Raw genomic sequence first — 19,291 nt, 5'->3', positions numbered from 1 at the left:
CTGATGGTCTATGTGGAACAATAGGAAAAGCTCGAACTTAAAAAGCCAAATGTCCCTCGCTGGTATGGGCTTGCAAGAGGCTCAACTCAATGCCTTGATATCACGAAAGGAGCATACTATGCCTTCACGACCTCGGAAGCCTTTTTCTCCTGAACGGGCTTGGGCTGAGCTGTACTTACACCCACAAGACGCTGGAGTTGCTCCATAAAGACAAACATCAAGACTGTGTTGGGGCTGCAGAGCAATCATGTCAGTATAATGCCTCTTAACATGGAGTTCCTGATACTCACGCAAGTCTGAGCCATGCAGGCGTCCATCCTCTCATGAGGAAACTGATGCCTTCCTTCTTATATGACTCGGCGAAGATTTTGCTAAGACTTGGCTTCACGCCGTTGACTGTTGCAGCACTTTGAACACGACTTTTGAGGACATCGGCGGGTGCGCAGGCAGTAGTCGCGACGGTGCCGGCAAGTAATGAGGCGAGGAAGTGGAGGAAGATGCCATCTTTGAGACCGAGACTAGGGTTTGAGACAAGCCAGTCTTTTGCAGTAGAGTATCTGGGAGGGGTTAGTTGCAAGCACGACTCGCTGCCGTCTCGAAGACTCACGTAGCAATCTGAGAGATGTCTGTATAGCATTAGCGATCTGATCAGACCGTAGTCAGTGGGAGATGACTCACTCATGATGACACTGCGGACAATGTTAGGTGTCAGACCTCTGCTAAAAGTCGACATGCCCTCCTCCTTTGCAATTCTATATAGCGCACGGATAGAGTTGCCATAGTTGTATCTCTCTGCAGCAGTTTTGGCACCGTCTGCACACATTCTGACGAGTACGACTTCGGTAGGGTTACCAATAAGACCTGCCGCACCACCAGCGACACCAGAACACACGACTTCCCAGCCGGCGGTCAATTTCGTCGTTGCTGTCCTTTGCTTGACCTCCTTGGCAAAGTGGTTGTAGAGTCCAAAACGCGCAGTCGAATAAGAGCATTGTCTGAGCCAAGATCCAGTCAGACCGGTCCAGAGAGAAGGAATACCATCGCGGCTAGCAAATGATACTAGGGTCCTGAGGATGTTTTTCGGTTGGTGCATGACCTGCATGCGGCTGTCATCATCAGTAGAAGTCCAGACATGTGCAAAAAGTATCCTCACTATTTCGTTTGATCCAAGGGATGTGCTGCAAGCCTGATCAATATTTCGTCACAATGCGCGAACTCACCAACGACTTACTGCATGTTGCTGCCATGGAAGCAGCTGCTCCACTACGACAACCTTAGCATCGATTCTTGCACCTCATACTTTACGAGTCTGCATACCCAAGCCAGAAAGGCTGTTGCTTCTTCTTCTCACCAGCCATTGATCATATACCACCACGTTCTTTGCGTATGTTGTCGGCTATGGAAATCGCAACTTCTTCCCAAACTGGCGGATACTTCGGCGGGGAAAAAGTCCTTCCGGCTGAATTGAACGAAACTTTGCAAGTCTATGAGCCTCACCAACTGAGATGTGACGACCAAGCAATAACGCGGCACCCGACCAAAATGTCGATTATTTTGCTGCAGCGCAAAGAGAAAAATTCAAAGGCCAATTTTATGAGCACAATAAAGCCTTGCGTCTCTGTCTCCTTTCACTTTCGGCCAATCAGCGCTTGGCAGTCTATCGCCGTCCGCGATGGCTCCGGGGGCTCGGACCGAACTCGTGCTACGTTTTCTATTCATAGTTGACCTGTCAAGCTTGACTCTACTGAGTGATACCTGGTTCTCTCGTCATCTCATGGGTCTCTCATAATTCAAAGGATGACATTCGCACAAGCGTGTAGGGACTGTGGCCTTGCCTGCCGCGATACACGTTATTGGCTTTGAGTCATGTAGCGCGCAACGCGACGCGACTGAAGGTCTAGATACGCGCAGGTAGTCGATGTAAACCTGCGGTTCTCTGTTACGAGGAGATCTAATTTGAGATCTTGACGAGCTCAACGATTTGTCTCGCAATAGTCACTGAGAGGTCATGCATTTCAACACGTCAGCATCGATACCTTATTATCTTGAAGCCAAGAGGCGACGAAATCAGCACCGTGAAATCACAGAGACTGACAGACATCTCAGGCCTGATGCTGAGTTCTTCATAGAGCTGGCTGCAGCTCTTCATGGGCTCTTCTTCACGTCACCGGTAATCACACATACCAGTACCAAGACTGCCCTCGGTTACGGTAATGCATGCGCTGATTTCTGAATCCTCACCGCGGAGAGGCCCTGGGAGACTCTCGTTGCTTTTTGAAGTCGGCAGAGTTGTTGGTCGAAAGCGGTAGATGTATAGACTTCTGGTTGACATGCCTCCGAGTCTTGCAGTCAACCTAAATCGGGACATCGCTATGGTCAGGTACTTGGCTTGTGGACCACGTTGGATTCACTAGCCAGTCTCGTATGTGGGATCACTCTCTCGATCTCATGATTCCCAAATGGAAGCTATCGGACTGTCGTCGTAAAAGTCCTCAGGTTTCCAAACACCCAGCAGTAATCGGATACCGGAAATGTTCGTTACCCGTCCTGGTTACTGGCATGGTATCTGACCTGTGGGACATCTCATCGTTTTGCCATACATAGCGTTCGGAAGACAACGGCGACCGATATAGCCATGCGGAACAGATGACCATCCACCCTGAGGGATAGTGTCTGGGTCTTATCCAAAAGCGGGTTGGCGAATGAGCCGTGGTCGGGGGTAGAGTCATCAAGACCCTTGTTGGCTTGCCACAACGGACATGTATAGCAATACGGCAATCAACATCGGCTCTTGACACGAGACTCTTGTTGGTAAAGCAATCGATATGGTCCTGTTCTCGATGTTTATAAATGTGCTGGTTTATCGTCAACGCACGAGGTTGCTTTCATGCAATGACCAGACCGCGCATCATGCTTGTTGGAGAACAATACTCTTTGATACATCTGCATAGAAATCTCGAATCGATTCTGAACATATGCCACTTGCGGTTCAATTCCGTTGCACTGGACCAGCCCTTGTACGGCAGTTCTGTCTTCAGCTCTAGCCAAGATCAGAACCAAGAATGTGTCTGCTATTCCGTGGGGGTGGCAGAGCAGCCAAGGAGGCTAACAACGACATCCAGCTATTCCGTGAGGTTGAGCCTAGAAGATACAGCGCAGCCAAGGAGGCCAAGGAAAACTAACGACGCCCACCTCGCGCTGTACAGCTTGATACGGCCAGACTCAAAAGTCAAACAACAACATGTGGAAACGTGCAATCAATTCCCCACAGGACTTCCCCGCCTTGATCTCCGCCTCAAAAATTCTACCTCTTTGCTTGTTGACTACACTCCTTTCCTCCATTGACTGCCGACGTGTAAAGGAGGGTGGCAGCTTGAGAGAGATATAAGACGCCGTCCCCCGGACCCCAGACCCCCACACTACCCCGGATCGTCTGCATCCAACTGTCAACCATCACAACTATATTCAGTCATTCTTCAATAACATGAGAGCCTCTCACGAACTCGACAAGGAAGGACACGCTGCCATGCACAAAGAACTTGCCCACGAGACAGCTCAGGAAGTGGCCGCCCGTGGTGTCGCGGCTACCGACCAGTATGATATCTTGTCTCCTTAACACATACATCTTGCTGACCACAATACAGATATGGCAACTCTCTTCTTCAGTTCGATGCTAAGGCTGAGGCTAAGCTGCGTACGAAGATTGACTTCATGGTGATTCCTACCGTCATGGTGCTATATCTCTTTTGCTTCATCGATCGAGCCAACATCGGTTTGTCCAACACCATAACACCCTGCAACGAACACTACCTAACAATAGACACAGGTAACGCTAAGATTGCGCACTTAGAGAAGGATCTGGCAGGTTTTTTCGAGCCGGAGTGTTCAGTATAGTGCTGACTGTTACCTAGGGTCTTACCGGCTATGACTACAATGCTGTACTCTCTGTTTTCTATATCAGCTACATCAGTTTGTGCAACCTCAGGATGCCAATCTTGTACCACACGCTAACAACGTCACAGTCTTCGAGATTCCTTCGAATATGGCTTGCAAGTGGATTGGACCCGGATGGTTCATTCCTGGTATCTCCCTTGCATTCGGACTCTGCTCCATTGCCACTGCTTACGTCCACAATTTCAGCCAGATGTGTGCTGTTCGATTCGTACTTGGCATCTTTGAGGCAGGCATGCTGCCTGGAATTGCCTACTACCTCTCTCGTTGGTACAGACGCTCAGAGCTAGCTTTCCGTCTAGCTCTCTACGTGGTAGCTGCGCCTTTAGCTGGAGCTTTTGGTGGTCTCTTAGCTTCTGCCATCTTGAGACTCGATAGCTTTGCTGGTCTCCATGCTTGGAGGATGATCTTCGCTATTGAGGGTATCGTCACTGTGTGTCTCTCGCTCATCGGTTTCTTCACCCTCACAGACAGGCCTGCGACCGCCAGATGGCTTTCACAGGAGGAGAAGGACTTGGCAATCTCTCGTGTCAAGTCTGAGAGAGTCGGAGCAACCGAGGTCCTTGACAAGTTCGACCGCAAGAAGATCTTCAAGGGAATCTTCTCACCTGTCACTCTGGGCACTGCAGCAATTTTCATGCTCAACAACGTCACTGTCCAAGGCCTCGCCTTCTTCGCACCTACTATCGTTCGCACGATCTACCCTCACAACACTGTTGTCAGCCAACAGCTTCACACTGTTCCTCCTTATGTGGTTGGTGGCTTCTTCTGTCTTTTGTTCCCTTATATCAGTTGGAAGACTGATCGTCGTCTTCTCATCTTGATCTGCTCGGCTCCTCTAGTGATGGTTGGATAGTAAGTGATACAATCATCAAGCCATGCACCCTACAATTGCTAACCAACGTTTCTAGCATCATGTTCCTAGCAAGTGAGGCACCCATGGTCCGCTACGGCGCAACCTTCATCATCGCCTCTGGCGCCTTTGCATTCGGCTCTCTCTGTAACGCCCAAGTCAGTGCAAACGTAGTCTCCGATACAGCACGCAGTTCAGCCATCGGAACCAACGTCATGTTCGGCAATATCGGAGGCCTGATCGCTACTTGGTCATTCCTTCCCTTTGACGGACCTAACTACCACATTGGTAACGGTCTGAATTTGGGAACGTCCACCACTATGCTGTGTCTCTGTATCGCACTCTTGTTCTGGATGAAGAGAGATAACAAGGTCAGAGAGAGCAGAGATGTTGACCAGGAGTTGGCCGGTACTACTCTGCTTGAGCAGCAGGATATGGATTGGAAGCACCCCAGTTGGAGATGGAGACCTTGAGAAATTTGTGAGGGCTATTTTAGATCACTAGGCGCTAGCAATCGACTAATGAATGTCATACCTCTGAGTGGGCTGTTGAAATCGATATCTCTCAATCACCAATCATGCCACAACTACCCCCTTGAGCGACTTCATGATCTTTTTACCATGTTAAACATAGCAGCGTCCATGATATCTACCTCCACCACGTTTAATGTACCTGAGTCACTCGGGTGCACAAGAGGCTAGTAAGTTGAAGCACACAGGCTGTTCTTCACTTCTCATGTCGAAAGCAGGGGCGTTCCCGCTTTTGACTTCGTTGTAATGCCGGTTTCTAGTGACATGAGATTATAATATATCTGTTGTTCTATGGCGAGCTTTCAAATCAGATCGTTCAACTCATTGCCGCGTACATACGGTATGCACAGGTTATGACGTGGTTGTGGAAGCGATGCTCCTTTCGTGAGCGTGTGAGAAATTTTACTGCTTTCGATTCGTCAAGGAGATAGATACGACTGTGGGATTCGCAACCTTTGTGAAAAGTCAATCGTTTCAGACCTTCGAAATTTGCAAAAGTCAGAAATGGTGGAAAATGTTCACAGAAGCATCAACAAAGCCTTTGGCCCAAAAGCTTTGCTGTCACAAGCTAACAGACATACTCCTCTGTCCATCTCCCAAGTCCCTCCTGACCCTTGTACCAAACCACCTCCGATTCCTCAACTTCTCCGCCCTCCTCTCAGGATGCAACTCCTCCCTCGGACCCTTCCACTCTCTCAACTCATCTTTACCGTCCGCATCCTTTCCAATGATGACGTCAAAGTCGAACAAGCCGCCATAACTGCCAATGCAAAAGCTTGCTCTCACATGCATACCTCCGTGTTGAGATTTGGCCTGTTCGCTGATGAAGGGGCCCATGAACGTGACGATTCTAGCGGCAATGACTGCAGGGGCATATTTTGTGGCGAGTTCTTTGGCCCATCCTGTGGGTTCTTCGGTGGTTGTGGTGACGAGAGCTGTGGTTGAGGCATCTCGCGTGTTGAGCCAGTAATCCAAGATTTCGTCGTCGCGATGCTCGCCTTCCCATAGAGTGTGGAGCCAGAGCGAGATTATCAGTCGGCGTAGATTATGGAAATTGCGGAGGGGGACAAGCATGTAGTTTGTGATGGGTGTGGGAGACCAAAGAAGTGGTGCTCCTCGGTAGCCACAGAATTTGAGTTCTGTGACTGTGCTTGCGTGGTAAGAGGCCAAGGTGTGGATGAAGGGACCAGCTGGAGGCCATCCGTACTCAGCTTCGAACACTTCGTTGCGCGATACAGGGTCTGGATTCGTTGTGCCGAGGCGAACAATCTCGTCCGAATCTTCTTCCTCCAGCGATCCAAAGTCGTCAGGGTCGTTGGGATCTTCGTTGATTCCGAGGGACCCTATGTCCTTTCCGTTAAAGCCCCAAGTGTTACCAATCGGGCAATTAACTCCAATCATGACAATCTTCTCTAGGGGGCATTGCCGTAAAGCACGTATGGTCTCACGCTTCTCATCACGAGGTATGCCTCCCTCCATCTTCACAATCTCAAGCTTTTGTAGTCTGGCCGCAAACTCAGAGATAAACCGCCTGCGACTCCGTCGACGATTCACGTCCAGTGGGTCTTCTGAGTCATCGGATTTGAACTCACCACTGCGGCTGTATACGGTGTCCACCCGAAGATCTTCCAGTGAGTGTGCCAAACTGGAGATGACATGTTCGAGTCGGTTTTGCAACTCTGTGGGGAGGGTCCTTGTAGCTCTGAAAAAACGATCCGCTGGCCAAGCCAAGGAACGAAGTCTTGGATGTAACTCCAACCAAGCTATACACAACTCTGTGGCGAGGAGCGAACCCGAGTCTGGACCACAAGCATCGAGCAGATAAACATCTCGAGGAAATGCAGACTCCTCTATGACTGCATTCCTGAATTGAAAAGCACGAAGGCAGGGGAAGTGTAACCTGAACAGGCGCCCAAACAAGCCATCCAGACTTGATTTTGACTCCAAGGAAGTACGTTGATCTGTCCTTCTAAACAGTACCCAGTCCAGATTCAACGACGTCAAGGACGCTGAAGAATTCTCCAGGATGTGCATGAAAGTAGGAAAAGGATCTGTATCGTTTGGCGCGAAGTCTGGATGATTCCTGTCAAGTAGCTGCTTGACACTGTTGACAGGGGACCGATCCTCATCCGACAATCCTTGCTGAATCGCAGTGATCAAACCACCAATATCAGGAATTTGAGTGTAAGCCTTGTCGGCGAACTCATCAGCTTGTACAAACAAGCTTTCGAAAAGCTTCTCGGCTGCCTCAATATTTTCCTTGGCCTCTGCATCACTCGCCTGTACTTGATAGGCTAGTACCAAGTTTCTGACAGCAGCCTCTTGGATTTTGAGTTGCTCAACAGATGTTTGTATGAGACCACCTCGGCCGTCTTGTCTGATCTCATTTGTCTGATCGCTTCGCCAATCGGGGAATTGGCCCCGACTATACACTTCTTGAAAGTCGTGTCTTCCGACATTAGCAAGCAGTGGTAGTCTGCGAAGGCGAAGACTTTCTAGCCTCGTAAGGTCGAGCGATTGCAATAAACTGTTTGGGATACCTGCGATGCTGCAGTTCTCAAGCCAGATGTGCCGTACTGAGGAACCTTTGGAGTGACCCAGCAGTCCTATCAGAAGGCCGCGAGTAAGTTCCCAGTGACCAAAAATGATTCTCAATGTATGTACGCCTGTAAGATTTTGACAAGCTCTGTGAAGTAGTCGCAGTGTCCTTGGATCATGTGAAAGCGTACGACCATGGAAGCTGATCCTCGGAAGCTCATAAAAGATAGCCGGCGGTGGCAGATGACAACGGTGTGTCAGAGTGTGTACTTGGGAAGCGATCCATGAATTGCTGGCTAGGACAAGAAGTTTACGGATGATGGGTGTGTCATCGTGATCATCACTCCAGTCAACGCTTGCAGGATTCGTTGTGCGACAGTCCGTTAACTCGACATTCTGCCATAGTAAGGGGATCGATTTGTCGTATGACCAGCGACATGCTTGAGCGAATCTAAACAAGTCGATATCATCAAGGTATCGTAAAGTTCCATGGAGAATCTCCTCCGGAAGTTTGCTTAGCAAGTTGGGAGGTTTTTCTTTTGGATTGGATACTTCTTCAGGTTCACAACCAGCCATGTCGAGATGTTGTGATCGAGTTCTGATGTGATCTGTAGACAGTGAGTTCCATGTCATGGTTTATGTTACGGAAGGCGCCTCGGCTCGAGTCAGGGATGACGTCTACGTACCAGATGCTAGATACCAAATTGTGGTGATGACTACAAGAAGAGTGGCAGTAATTTGCAGGTAGATCGACTGGCCAGACATCATGATGTCGACTACATGATCTCCACCGACCAGAAAGTGAAGACGAGGATCAAGAATGTTTGCTCAAAGGATGCAATCAATGGTTGGCTGTCACGTTGAGGCTCGAGCTGGGAATTAAGGGTTCTTATCGATAAGGAAAGAGAGAGCAGGCGGGAAAGTTTTCGGAAGTGTCTCTAGACCTGCAGGAGAGACTGCGACTTTCTAGACAATCACACCAACCCACGCGTTAATAACAAAGCAACCATGTCGGACACAGAAGAAGGAGGAGTTGGCATTCCTTTGCTGGAACCCTTTTCCCCATCGGCATCACCGGAGCCCCAAACATCTGGATCAAAGCGCAAGCGCGAAGACGTCGATGAAGACGAAGCACCCGCTACACAGACAAAGGCCGCAAAGCGCAAAAAGGCAAAGAACGCAAAGAAAGCCAAGCAGCCCAAGGACATTGAGGAGGACGCTCTAGATCTCGAACTTGGAGTCAACCATGCCATCGCACATATGGACAGCCAGTTGCTTGCCGATCACGTCGCCCAGCGCACCAAGCGCTTCCACACCGAGTTGAGCGTCATGGAGCTGGAGGACATGCATATACCATGTACGTCTAGACGATACGATACTCTTGACATCAAACTGACGAACATGTAGCACACGCCATCGTAGACACTACATCATGGGACAAGCCGCGCAATCTGGAGAACCTAGCCGACTTTATCGAGAAGTTCAAGGACGAGAGAAGAACCGACAAGCCAGGAAAGACTCTTGCAGACGCTGTGAAGCAAAAGTCGACACCACACACCATCGTCATTGCTGCTTCTGGAATCCGAGCTGCCGACTTGACAAGAGCTCTGCGCAGATTCCAGACCAAGGAGTCCTTGATCGCAAAGCTGTTCGCCAAGCACATCAAGTTGCAGGAAGCTATCAAGATGGTGAAGGAGTCAAAGATCGGTATGGGCGTGGGCACGCCGCAAAGATTGATCGATCTCTTTGAAGATGGTAAGTTCTGCATCTGCTCAAAGGCCGACACGAATGCTAACATGCCTCAAGGAGCTCTCTCAGCAGGCAGACTGGAGAGAATCATCATTGATGCTTCGCACATTGATTCCAAGAAGCGTGGAATTCTCGACATGAAGGACACCGAGAGTCCCTTGATCAAGCTGCTCACCAGACCCAGCTTCAAGGAAAAGTACAACGAGGACAAGATGAAGAAGATCGAGTTGATCTTCTATTAGGAAAAGAAGGTCACGTTCGACTGGTCACGTTTAGCAGCTTTGTTCATATTCTTTTCGATACCCAATTTACTTTCACGTCATGAATGAGATAGCGGAGCATCCAACCTTCACAGGACCGTCAGAGTCCATCATTCAAGTAGTCGTATACGTACCTGTTGCAGCAAAGGGCGCACGTCCGTAAAAACAAATACTGCTAGATCTCGCCGAGGTAGGCAGAGAGGCTGCTGCACAGAAATGACATAAGGGAATGAAGGTATGAGGTAAAGTATGCATAGAATGGTAAGTAGTCACGATGGCCCAGCTGGACAAGTCGCTGTTTCGAAAAGTATGCCATTCTTTATGGGAGCTGGCAGAATTTAAACACTGACATGTTGCTTCGGGCAGGCACCAGAACATTGAAGCCTGTGGTTGCCATATCCTCGTGAAAAAAGTGTTAATGCTGTTTGTCGCATTACCTCCGGAACAGACCAATTCACCCCATGGTAACGCCGTTTTTCGTCCGGTTCCTTCTTTGTTGGTATCTCGGTTCGTGTCCAAGTAAGGGGATGCACATTTATATGGAAAGTTTGATGGTGTCGGGTGGAGGTCGCGGTGTATATTCGTCGCATCTCGTAGTCCGTAGAAGGCCGCTCAAGTAAGAATGACCATAATGACAGAGTCTCCTCTCAGGAACCTGCAGGTATAGGCGTCAGTTATATGCAGGCGCATGCGTGAGATATCAAGGTACGCACATCTTGCTGATGAAGCGGTCCTTGTTGACACCTCTGCCCTTCTTTCCCTGGCTGTTTCTCGGGAACTCAGTCCACATCTCCTTGACGTTCTCAAGGACCATGTTGCAGTGTCTGTCGAATGCCTTTACGCGGGCAAGGAGTTTGCGGTTGTTGCGACACGAGATGACGACCTGGTTGTGGTTGCGAACAGCGGTTTGTAGGATGGAGAGGGGACCGGCAGTGAACTCGTGCTCCTCGACGCGAGCAATTTCATACTCGCTATTTTGGCGAAGTCAGTACATGTTACGGCGGAGGATTAGGGTATGATTTACGTGAGCTCATTGCGCGGCTTCTGGAGAAGGTCGCTATGTGAAAGTCAGTATTGGTCGGAGACAGAGCGCATGTGTATAGCAAAAACACGCACGTAATCTTTGCTGACTCGGACATGATTGCGAAAGTGTTTGATGGACTAGATGGCAATGCGACGCTTCTGGTGATGTTCAGTCTGCCGGCGAGATGCGATGCGGCTTGCGGCGAGCTTGAAGCCGGCCTTGGCACTCTGGAACAGTGACGATTGGCGTTGGTCGCCGCTGCTGTTGCTGTCGTACATGCACCAGCTCTCTCTTAAATTCCATCTGCCCACCTTCCCTTTTACCAAACACAACACACATTCGCCATCATGTCTGAAGGCCGCCTCAAGGCAGACAGAGACTTCACCAAGGAGACCGACAAGGCCATTCCCGAGGCTCAGGATCTGGCAAAGGTAGCTCCATCGCGTGCTCGAAACATTACCCACTCCGGCTAACCTGCTCGCAGAGCAATGTGCAAGGTGCTATCGAGAAGCTCCTCGCCCTTGAGAAGCAAACCAGACAAGTGCGCTGATCCATGCCCCTGCCGGACTCATTCAAGATGCTAACCGCCATCAGGCCTCCGACCTCCCATCCACATCCAGACTCGTTGTCGCCATCGTCACGATATGCAAAGAAGCAAAGGATTGGCCGCTACTGAATGAGCAGGTCCAGCTCCTCTCAAAGAAGCATGGACAGCTCAAACAGGCCATCACCAAGATGGTCCAGGTCACCATGGACTTCATCGACGACACACCCAACGTCGAGACCAAGCTGTCTTTGATCGAGACACTCCGTACCGTTACCGAGGGAAAGATCTTTGTCGAAGTCGAGAGAGCCAGAGTTACACGCATCCTATCAAACATCAAGAAGAGCCAAGGAGACATTACCGCCGCCACCGACATTCTATGCGAGCTGCAGGTTGAGACGTTCGGTTCCATGACCCGTCGTGAAAAGACCGAATTCATTCTGGAGCAAGTCGCCCTCTGTATTGAAAAGGGCGATTGGACACAAGCCAGCATTCTGAGCCGCAAGATCAGTACGCGCTACTTTGCCCGTAAGCCAAAGAAGTCAGCCGAGCAGCTGGAGAAGGAGCGCAAGGAGCGCGAGGAGGAGGAAAAGAAGCGTGGTCCCGATGATGCCCCTGTCGAGCCCGAGGACGATGTCACCGACTTGAAGCTGCGTTTCTACGAGCAGCAGATTACTCTGGCCAAGCACGATGACAAGTACCTCGACGCTTGCAAGCACTACCGTCAAGTCCTGGATACAGAAGCTGTCGAGAACAACCCAGAGCAATTACGAGCTGTAAGCATCCTCCCTACCATGTTGCTACTCTGTTCCCCCAACTGACAAGATCTAGGCTCTTCAACGCGTTCTCTACTTCATCATCCTCGCTCCTCACGACAACGAGCAATCAGACCTCCTTCACAGAATCCATCGCGACACTCGCAACACACAAATTTCAAACGACGCTGCCCTATTGAACCTCTTCACCGTTCCCGAACTCATGCGCTGGCCCGCCGTCGCCGAGAACTACGGTCCCCACCTCTGTGAGACCGACATCTTTGATGCCACCGAGAAGGCCGCCGACCCCAAGGCTCACAAGCGCTGGCAAGACTTGCGCAAGCGTGTCATTGAGCACAATGTCAGAGTCATTGCAAAGTACTACACCAGAGTCCACTTCAAGCGTCTGACAGAGTTGCTCGACCTTAGCGAGGAAGAGACCGAAAAGTACATCAGCGACCTTGTTGTCAGCAAGACCATCTACGCCAAGATTGACCGCCCTGCTAGACTTGTCAGCTTCGAAAAGAGACGCGACGCCGACGAGGTGCTCAACGAGTGGTCAGGCAACATGAAGAGTCTGCTCGGCCATCTTGAAAGAATTGATCATCTCATTACCAAGGAGGAAATGATGGCCAGAATCCAACCCACAAACAAGGGCGAAAAGGCACCGAGCAAGATTCGATGAGCCTCGAACTGGCCATGTACTAGTATAATTTACTTAGACCCACGAAATGCACCATGATCCATGAGCTTCTATAGTCTATGTCTTGTGTCTATCAAAACGGCATATCCATGTCCTCGACCTTGTCTCCCTTATTTTCTAGAGAATCCTCCGGCGGGCTGCCGACCACGTCTCTGATAAATGCCACCAATGCCGCGACATATTGTTTCTGACTGCTAGGCAAGAAGTGACCGCCGGGGTGATAGACCAGTCTAGCGACACCACCCTCGACACCTCTGCCTGCGACGCAAGCATCCACAAGACGCAGACTTCTCGACTCTTCCACAACGGTATCCACACTGCCAATAAAGTGCAACATGGGCGTCTGGATCTTCGGCTCGTAGAAAGCAGTGTACAGATCATTAGGAGCAGCAGCAAAGCCACTATAGCTCACCGAAAACTTCAACGGCTCCTGCACAACATCCGTCACGTATCCAGTATCCCGTTCAAAGCTCTCAGGGTATCGCATGCCGCCGTTTGCTTGCTGCTTTTCAAATGCATCTCGTCTCCCTGTTTCCAGCAACGAGGCAAGCATACCCGCAGCAGCACCACCTTGACTAAATCCTATAGCCCCATCAAAAGGTCCTTGCTCTTTTATAACTTCTGCGATGCGCTCGAAGCCTTGCTCCAATCCTGCATAGGTAAATGGCTCTCCATCACCCTTTCTCCTCCACCACGCATAAGCCTCTGGTTCTTCCTCCTCTTTCGCACCATCAACATCATAACCGGGTATATCATTGACACTGAGCTTTAAAGGCGCGGTTGGGTATACCAATTCCACACCTCCGGGGTAAGAAGGCAAGAAGCCGGGTTTTGGGGCGCTGGGAAAGGCTTTGTCGAGGTTCTTCTCGAGGGCGCGGGTTTTTGCGTGGAAGAGGGTGCCGTTTTGGGTGTAGCCGTGTAGCATTAGAATTTTGAGCTTGCGGTTTGAAGCAGACATTGTGGGAGAGGTTGAGGGGGTGGTGAGGGGGCGAGAAGGTTGTTTCGTTGTTGTTGCTTGGGAGGCTTGGGTGAGGTGGGAGGTTGTGAGTATTGTTCTGCGCAGAGCCGAGGGGGATAACATTGTTGGAGGAGGTGGTTCAAGGTATGGGGTTGGATTGTCTCATTATCTGGGAGGGCATATCGCCGATAAAGTCCGTGGGTCTATGACATAGGCGGCTCTGGACATGGTCATGTAGACATTGGTGTCTCGGATGCTAGAACATCATGTAGACCCTGAGTTCGAGTGCACCTTACCTTCGAACCCATCAACTGCGACTATCATATCACGCCCACTGATACCAATTTCTCAAGCCCATCAAGATGCTTCCCTTTAAGAACCTGATCTGTAGAGTTGGCCGTGCCGCTCCAGGTCGAGCATTCTCTACAAGACCATATCTCTTAACGAATGCCAAACGTCGACATGGGCAAGAAGAGATACACAGACCCTCGCTCTCGGGGTCTTCGGTTGGCCATCTGTTCTCCGAAATCAACGCCATGAGACCCGGCATGGAAGCCCTCCGACCAGAAGGCCAGACCATGACCGAAGAGCAACGCACATTCGCTCGCAAGACAGCCACATGGCTGATGGGAGTTCCAGTTGTCTTGGGCACATTGTTTGTGGGCGGAAATTGGATCATGAAAGATAGAGAGGACGGAAGTGGATCGTGAGAAACGGATAGGCTGGAAGAAATGAGGGTTGACATGCATGTTGATAATTAAGTACTACCTGTCGTGCATAACCCCCCTTGTCAGACTCGACTTACACTGCAAACAGATTCCCCTGTGCTCGGTGATTCTTGACATCGACGAAGAGCAATCTACTGTATCAAGGCAGAGGAAGTTGAGACTGCAAACACTTGAGCAATCAAAATGGAAGATGACGTATTGTTGTATACGACAACTAGGCGCCAAGAAGAAGCATTACGGAATGTATACGAGGCAGAGCCGGGGCAGAGTCGCATAGTCTGAGGGGCAGAGTCGCACGGCAGAGGTGATCATGTAGATAATTGTCGTAGATGCAAGCAAGCAGCTCTAGGGTTGGTAGAGATAAGGGGGATATTGCTTGATAGATAGATGTGCGGAGGAATGAGCAGGCTAGAGCTTAGGTGAAACCAAGGCACATGTCGTCGGTGTAGGCTCGGACCAAATCAACAGGCGTTTGGCAGGTGGCAGCTGGCAGCGAAACTTGGACACCGTTGTGCAGTCCGGCTCTTGAAAGAAGGTTGGCAAAGCCCCCCTAGCCTTCGTGTTCCCTCCGAAGCATATTATTTCCGTCACCTGAGATTCAAACCTTGCTCCGACACATCTTGCTCGCAATAATATCTCGTCGTGGGTGTCGACTTTCAGTCGCGACGCCGCCGCAAGACACTCCCCACGGGCAACAACGGGCGGGGACACGAACGTCTGGTATATGCCATGAGAGAGGAGTAGAGTGAAGCAGACGATTCTTGTTGGACATGGAACGCCCATACCAGTTTACCGACGATCGCGACGGCGCGCGTTCACCTTTGTATGTGCCATATCCGTGTCCGCATCCGCGACGACTAACGTGTCGCGCAGCAACCAGCAACTACTCAAGCCTGCCTCACAGCCAGCGGCCTCTGCATTCAAGACGAATGTGAATCGCAGCAAGACGCGCAAATGGGCAGAGGCCAAGAACTATACTTACGACGGCGACGACTGGGGCGGTTATGACCCTTATGACGAATACGGCAGTTACGACGACAAGGGGGACGCGCCCCTGCCTGCTGTAGACGCACGAAGGAACTCGTTCGAGACTGGCGAGGAAGTCGCCGCCTTTTCTTCTGCTCAACAGCAACAGCAACAACAGCAACAGCAACAGCAACAACCGCAGCGGGCCCCAGCTCCTCCCGCGCATATCACTCCTACCAAACCACAACCTCTCCAGCCACTGTCGCAACCGCAGCATGACTTTGGTATCCGCCGCGACTTCTCCCAGATCGCTCACGTCCCGCCGCCCCTCAAGACAAACACTTCCCCCCACGTCGTTCGCGAACGCTTCCCCGCTAGAAAGAGTAGTCTACAATCCAGCTTGCCATCTTCGCCGGCTCAGAGTATTCAACAGCCCGCGGACCAAGAGCCTGCCTCACCATCTTTGAGTGCTTCGAATTCTGCCAAAGCTCTGCCCTTCATCCGCCCTGCCGACATCTACAAGCGCATGGAAGAGGAGCGTCTGAGAGAACAAGAGTCCAAGACTCAGATCGAGCCAGTGACGGTCAAGCATGAGGAACATCGAGGCTTCGCAGTTGAGAGCCCTGTCTTAGCCAGAGCGATTGGTGCTGATGTCGTTGGGGCCGAGACAACAAGGCAGGAGTTGCCTGTAGGTGCATCGCTCGGTTCCTCCCTGCCTGCAGTCAATCGTGTCGCTTCCGGCTTCGGCTCCGAGTTCTGGAACGCCTCCGAGCTGTCTAGTTCGCTGAATACTGCTGACAACCTCTCACCAACTACCACCAGCATCGCCCCTACAGTACCTGCAGAAGTCAAGGCTGTCCAAGACCCCTCTCACGACTTGGAAGACGCCGTGAGCCAAGCATTCGAGCGTCGAGATGATTCTTCAGTGCCCCCCACGCCCATCTCTCGCGACAACTCACAGTCTGGTCATGCTTCCGACGTAGGCATCAGCCCAATAATGAGCCGTGTGCCAAGCGCTGCTACCGCAGAAGCAAGAGCTCGTATCGCCGAGAACAGAGACATGGGTTCCATCGCTGAGGAAACCACTTCGTCCGGCAGCCACGGCTCGCGACCATCGTCGTCACATCAACTAGCCACAAAGAGACGCACCCCTACACACTCCCGTAATGTCTCGGCCGACTCTTTGAGCAACAGCCCTGCCAGAACTCCACAGTTGGAATACACAAAGAGACTTTCTACCCCAATGTCAGCGGAAAGCTCGAGTATGCAAGACGAGGAAGCCGCTTTGCCCACCGACATGCCTAGCAAACCGCTCCCTATCGCTTCAGTACGCGTGATAGCGCCTTCGGCTGACTACAGCCGAAGAGAGTCCGACATTGCCGCTGACGCATCCTCGACCTCGCCTGTCGATACTGCCGAAGCTGCAAAAGCAGCCAGGGCACAATTTCTGCAAACTCACAACGAAAGGGTCGAATCGCCTGTTATCGGAAGCCCAATTGATCGCGCACCCTCTCCGATTTCTCGACAAGGATCTCCCGGCCCTTCACGGGTTCGTGATCTTGCAGGCAAGTACAATGAGCTTCATACTCTTTCGAGAAGTAACTCCGCAATGTCTTTCAACTCTCAAAAGAGCGACAACATGTCTTTGAAGAGAGTTGGCACTTGGAGCACTACAAGTGAGACGTCTGGCGTGGATGGCAACGAGACGGTTGTTGAGTCGGTAGAGCAAGCTCCTTCGGATCGTCCAGACCCTACTCGAAGCGAGAGTTTCCGACCACACTTACCTGGCGAGTGGGTGTCGTATGTTGGAGCACCTGGTTCAGACATACCTACTGCCCAGGAAGCGACGAGACGAAGTCAAGACGACACGAGTCTCGCCTTTCATCCCGACATGAGCACGCCGAAACAAGCGACCTTTGACTCCACTGACGACCTTGATCTTGCACCCTCGACAGCAAAACAACCACTGGCTCACAGAGACATCCAGCCAAAGGCAAGCAGCCCTGTCGATGCTGTGAAGAATGCAGGAGAAGCGTTGGGTGCTGTGCTGTTGTCATCCTTTGGTCAGAACCATGGGACTCGGGATTTTGCTCAGCCGGAACCACAATCTCCAGAAAGGGACCTGTCTGCTCCAGAGTTGACAGGCCCTCGTCCTTCGATTGGCGATGTTTACCTCAGACCTCTAATGGTTGATCGTACGGCCTCATCAGTCGCTTCCAGCGTTGGTCCTACTCCACCACCTAAGGACACTCCCGATAGTCTTGGGGTGCCTGGATCCTCTGATTACTTTCCCCCACCGAGGCTACGCATCAATTCCGACGCAATGTCGCCAGCTTCTGATTACTCGCCTGCTGATACGGAGTCCGATCGTCTACGCAGAGAAATTGAGAGAAGTCTCACTCCGCAAACGCAGACTGAGGACCAGCAGATTCGTGATCAGGATGCGCTTGATGCACCAGCAACGCTTCGAGATGTTCAGAAGAACGAAGGTCTGCAAACCGCTCAGGATCAATCTGCTGTTGAGCCTGTGGCATCGTTGAACCCACCGCAGGACCCGAGCTCCGGTTTACTAGGTAAGCGCTTCAGCTTCGAGAAAGGCCAGAGCATGTCCAGCCTTTGGGGTGAACCGGGCGAGGAAGTCAAGCGTGCTTCATATGAGCGTCCGAGGTCTGGCGTCGGGCTTCATGTTATCAACACAAACCTGAGCAGCAGCAGCGAGTCGAGCGCTGCTTCCTCGGTTGAGGATCTTCCAGCTGAGGCTATGGGGGAGCCTGTGGTCACGCAGCCAGGCTATATGGCTTCTATTCCACAGCATGGAACCACCCCAGAATACCCTGCCAATGTGACAAGAGACGAGGCCATGCCCCCATCAGATGCTCCTACTGTTGTCACTAGAGACGAAGTTATGCCCGACACAGTCGCAACGCCTACTGTAGAGCTCCCAACAGCATCAGAGGAGGCCATTGGTGAGCAAATGCCCGTGCCGATTGTTGCTGAGACCGAGACCCCGTCAGCTTCATCAACGACTGCAAACATGGCCGCTCGTATACCTCCTGTCAGAGAAATCATGGCTATGAAATCTGTTGATGAGCGTATTAATACCTACAACTCCTCACGAGAGCAGATTGCATCGATGGATACTGGCCTCAGCAACTGGCTCAGCTCAACTCTTTCCTCCAATCCCGAGCACGCGCATGTCGTCACTGACGCAGCAACCAAGCCTGCTAACTCCTCTGCAGTTGGTGGCAGCATTCGTTACAAGCCCCAGCCTGGAAACATCATGAAGATGGCGAGGAAAGGCCTCAGTGGCGTCACAAATAGAGAGCCTTCGGGAACTCATGCCGCCGACCCTAGTCAATCAACCCCCGCTGTCGAACGCCAGAATTCGAATGTCCAAGGACGCTCCCCGTCAGCACAACATGGAGGTGTTGAGAAGATGCAAACAAAGGGCAAGGACTTGTTACACTCCGCCGGCATGTTCGGTGGTAAAGCCACCGTAGGGGCTAAGGGCCTTTTCGCAAGAGCAAAAGGAAGGCTTCGTGAAGGTGGAAGTGAGAAGGTAGATTGATTTTTTCCTTGTGTTTGCCATTCCCCTCCCGATCTTTGACGCGCTTCTTGATCTTGTTGCCGCATGCATTTCGACGATTCGCCTCCATGTTTTTGCTATGATTATCTTCGGCGGTCGCATTCCCCAGCTGGCGGACTTGTTTTCTTTGCGACTTCAGCATAAGC

General features: G+C 51.3%; 9 protein-coding genes across 9 annotated transcripts; 4 read left to right on the top strand and 5 right to left on the bottom strand.

Annotated features, from left to right (window-relative positions):
- Positions 1-116: 116 nt before the first annotated feature.
- AUEXF2481DRAFT_5135 (uncharacterized protein) lies at positions 117-1,358 on the bottom strand (the record flags this gene model as incomplete). The annotated part of the gene is made up of 7 exons (XM_013488315.1): positions 117-234; positions 291-557; positions 608-626; positions 679-1,106; positions 1,154-1,178; positions 1,232-1,263; positions 1,318-1,358. The coding sequence occupies 7 exons, from the start codon at positions 1,356-1,358 to the stop codon at positions 117-119; spliced, it is 930 nt and encodes a 309-aa protein (XP_013343769.1).
- Positions 1,359-3,484: 2,126 nt separating this feature from the next.
- On the top strand, positions 3,485-5,277 carry AUEXF2481DRAFT_47038 (uncharacterized protein; the record flags this gene model as incomplete). The annotated part of the gene is made up of 6 exons (XM_013488444.1): positions 3,485-3,594; positions 3,645-3,772; positions 3,827-3,861; positions 3,912-3,969; positions 4,023-4,806; positions 4,863-5,277. The coding sequence occupies 6 exons, from the start codon at positions 3,485-3,487 to the stop codon at positions 5,275-5,277; spliced, it is 1,530 nt and encodes a 509-aa protein (XP_013343898.1).
- A 446-nt stretch (positions 5,278-5,723) lies between these two features.
- Positions 5,724-8,706, bottom strand: AUEXF2481DRAFT_79945 (uncharacterized protein). Its single transcript, XM_013488488.1, has 2 exons — positions 8,559-8,706; positions 5,724-8,480 (listed from the first exon to the last, which is right to left on the bottom strand). Exons 1-2 carry the CDS (start codon positions 8,638-8,640, stop codon positions 5,896-5,898), a joined length of 2,667 nt encoding a protein of 888 aa, XP_013343942.1. The 5' UTR covers positions 8,641-8,706; the 3' UTR covers positions 5,724-5,895.
- Positions 8,707-8,824: 118 nt separating this feature from the next.
- AUEXF2481DRAFT_40100 (uncharacterized protein) lies at positions 8,825-9,967 on the top strand. The gene is made up of 3 exons (XM_013488433.1): positions 8,825-9,229; positions 9,280-9,627; positions 9,679-9,967. The coding sequence occupies exons 1-3, from the start codon at positions 8,881-8,883 to the stop codon at positions 9,861-9,863; spliced, it is 882 nt and encodes a 293-aa protein (XP_013343887.1). The 5' UTR covers positions 8,825-8,880; the 3' UTR covers positions 9,864-9,967.
- Positions 9,968-10,493: 526 nt separating this feature from the next.
- AUEXF2481DRAFT_5131 (uncharacterized protein) lies at positions 10,494-11,020 on the bottom strand (the record flags this gene model as incomplete). Its single annotated transcript, XM_013488314.1, has 4 exons — positions 10,494-10,536; positions 10,595-10,852; positions 10,906-10,938; positions 10,998-11,020. 4 exons carry the CDS (start codon positions 11,018-11,020, stop codon positions 10,494-10,496), a joined length of 357 nt encoding a protein of 118 aa, XP_013343768.1.
- Positions 11,021-11,252: 232 nt separating this feature from the next.
- On the top strand, positions 11,253-12,889 carry AUEXF2481DRAFT_65574 (uncharacterized protein; the record flags this gene model as incomplete). Its single annotated transcript, XM_013488464.1, has 4 exons — positions 11,253-11,336; positions 11,390-11,446; positions 11,500-12,225; positions 12,281-12,889. 4 exons carry the CDS (start codon positions 11,253-11,255, stop codon positions 12,887-12,889), a joined length of 1,476 nt encoding a protein of 491 aa, XP_013343918.1.
- Positions 12,890-12,980: 91 nt separating this feature from the next.
- On the bottom strand, positions 12,981-13,865 carry AUEXF2481DRAFT_29603 (uncharacterized protein; the record flags this gene model as incomplete). Its single annotated transcript, XM_013488363.1, has 1 exon — positions 12,981-13,865. The coding sequence occupies one exon, from the start codon at positions 13,863-13,865 to the stop codon at positions 12,981-12,983; it is 885 nt and encodes a 294-aa protein (XP_013343817.1).
- A 940-nt stretch (positions 13,866-14,805) lies between these two features.
- Positions 14,806-15,419, bottom strand: AUEXF2481DRAFT_223574 (uncharacterized protein). The gene has a single exon (XM_013488579.1). It carries the CDS (start codon positions 15,374-15,376, stop codon positions 15,002-15,004), a length of 375 nt encoding a protein of 124 aa, XP_013344033.1. The 5' UTR covers positions 15,377-15,419; the 3' UTR covers positions 14,806-15,001.
- On the top strand, positions 15,011-19,270 carry AUEXF2481DRAFT_223736 (uncharacterized protein). Its single transcript, XM_013488578.1, has 2 exons — positions 15,011-15,416; positions 15,467-19,270. The coding sequence occupies exons 1-2, from the start codon at positions 15,364-15,366 to the stop codon at positions 19,125-19,127; spliced, it is 3,714 nt and encodes a 1,237-aa protein (XP_013344032.1). The 5' UTR covers positions 15,011-15,363; the 3' UTR covers positions 19,128-19,270.
- Positions 19,271-19,291: the final 21 nt, after the last annotated feature.

The sequence above is a fragment of the Aureobasidium subglaciale genome, assembly GCF_000721755.1.
Source record: "Aureobasidium subglaciale EXF-2481 unplaced genomic scaffold scaffold_10, whole genome shotgun sequence".
In the NCBI taxonomy this organism is placed as follows: Eukaryota; Fungi; Ascomycota; class Dothideomycetes; order Dothideales; family Saccotheciaceae; genus Aureobasidium; species Aureobasidium subglaciale.
Note: the sequence above shows the minus strand (reverse complement) of the source record. Positions and strands in the feature narration are given on the sequence as shown.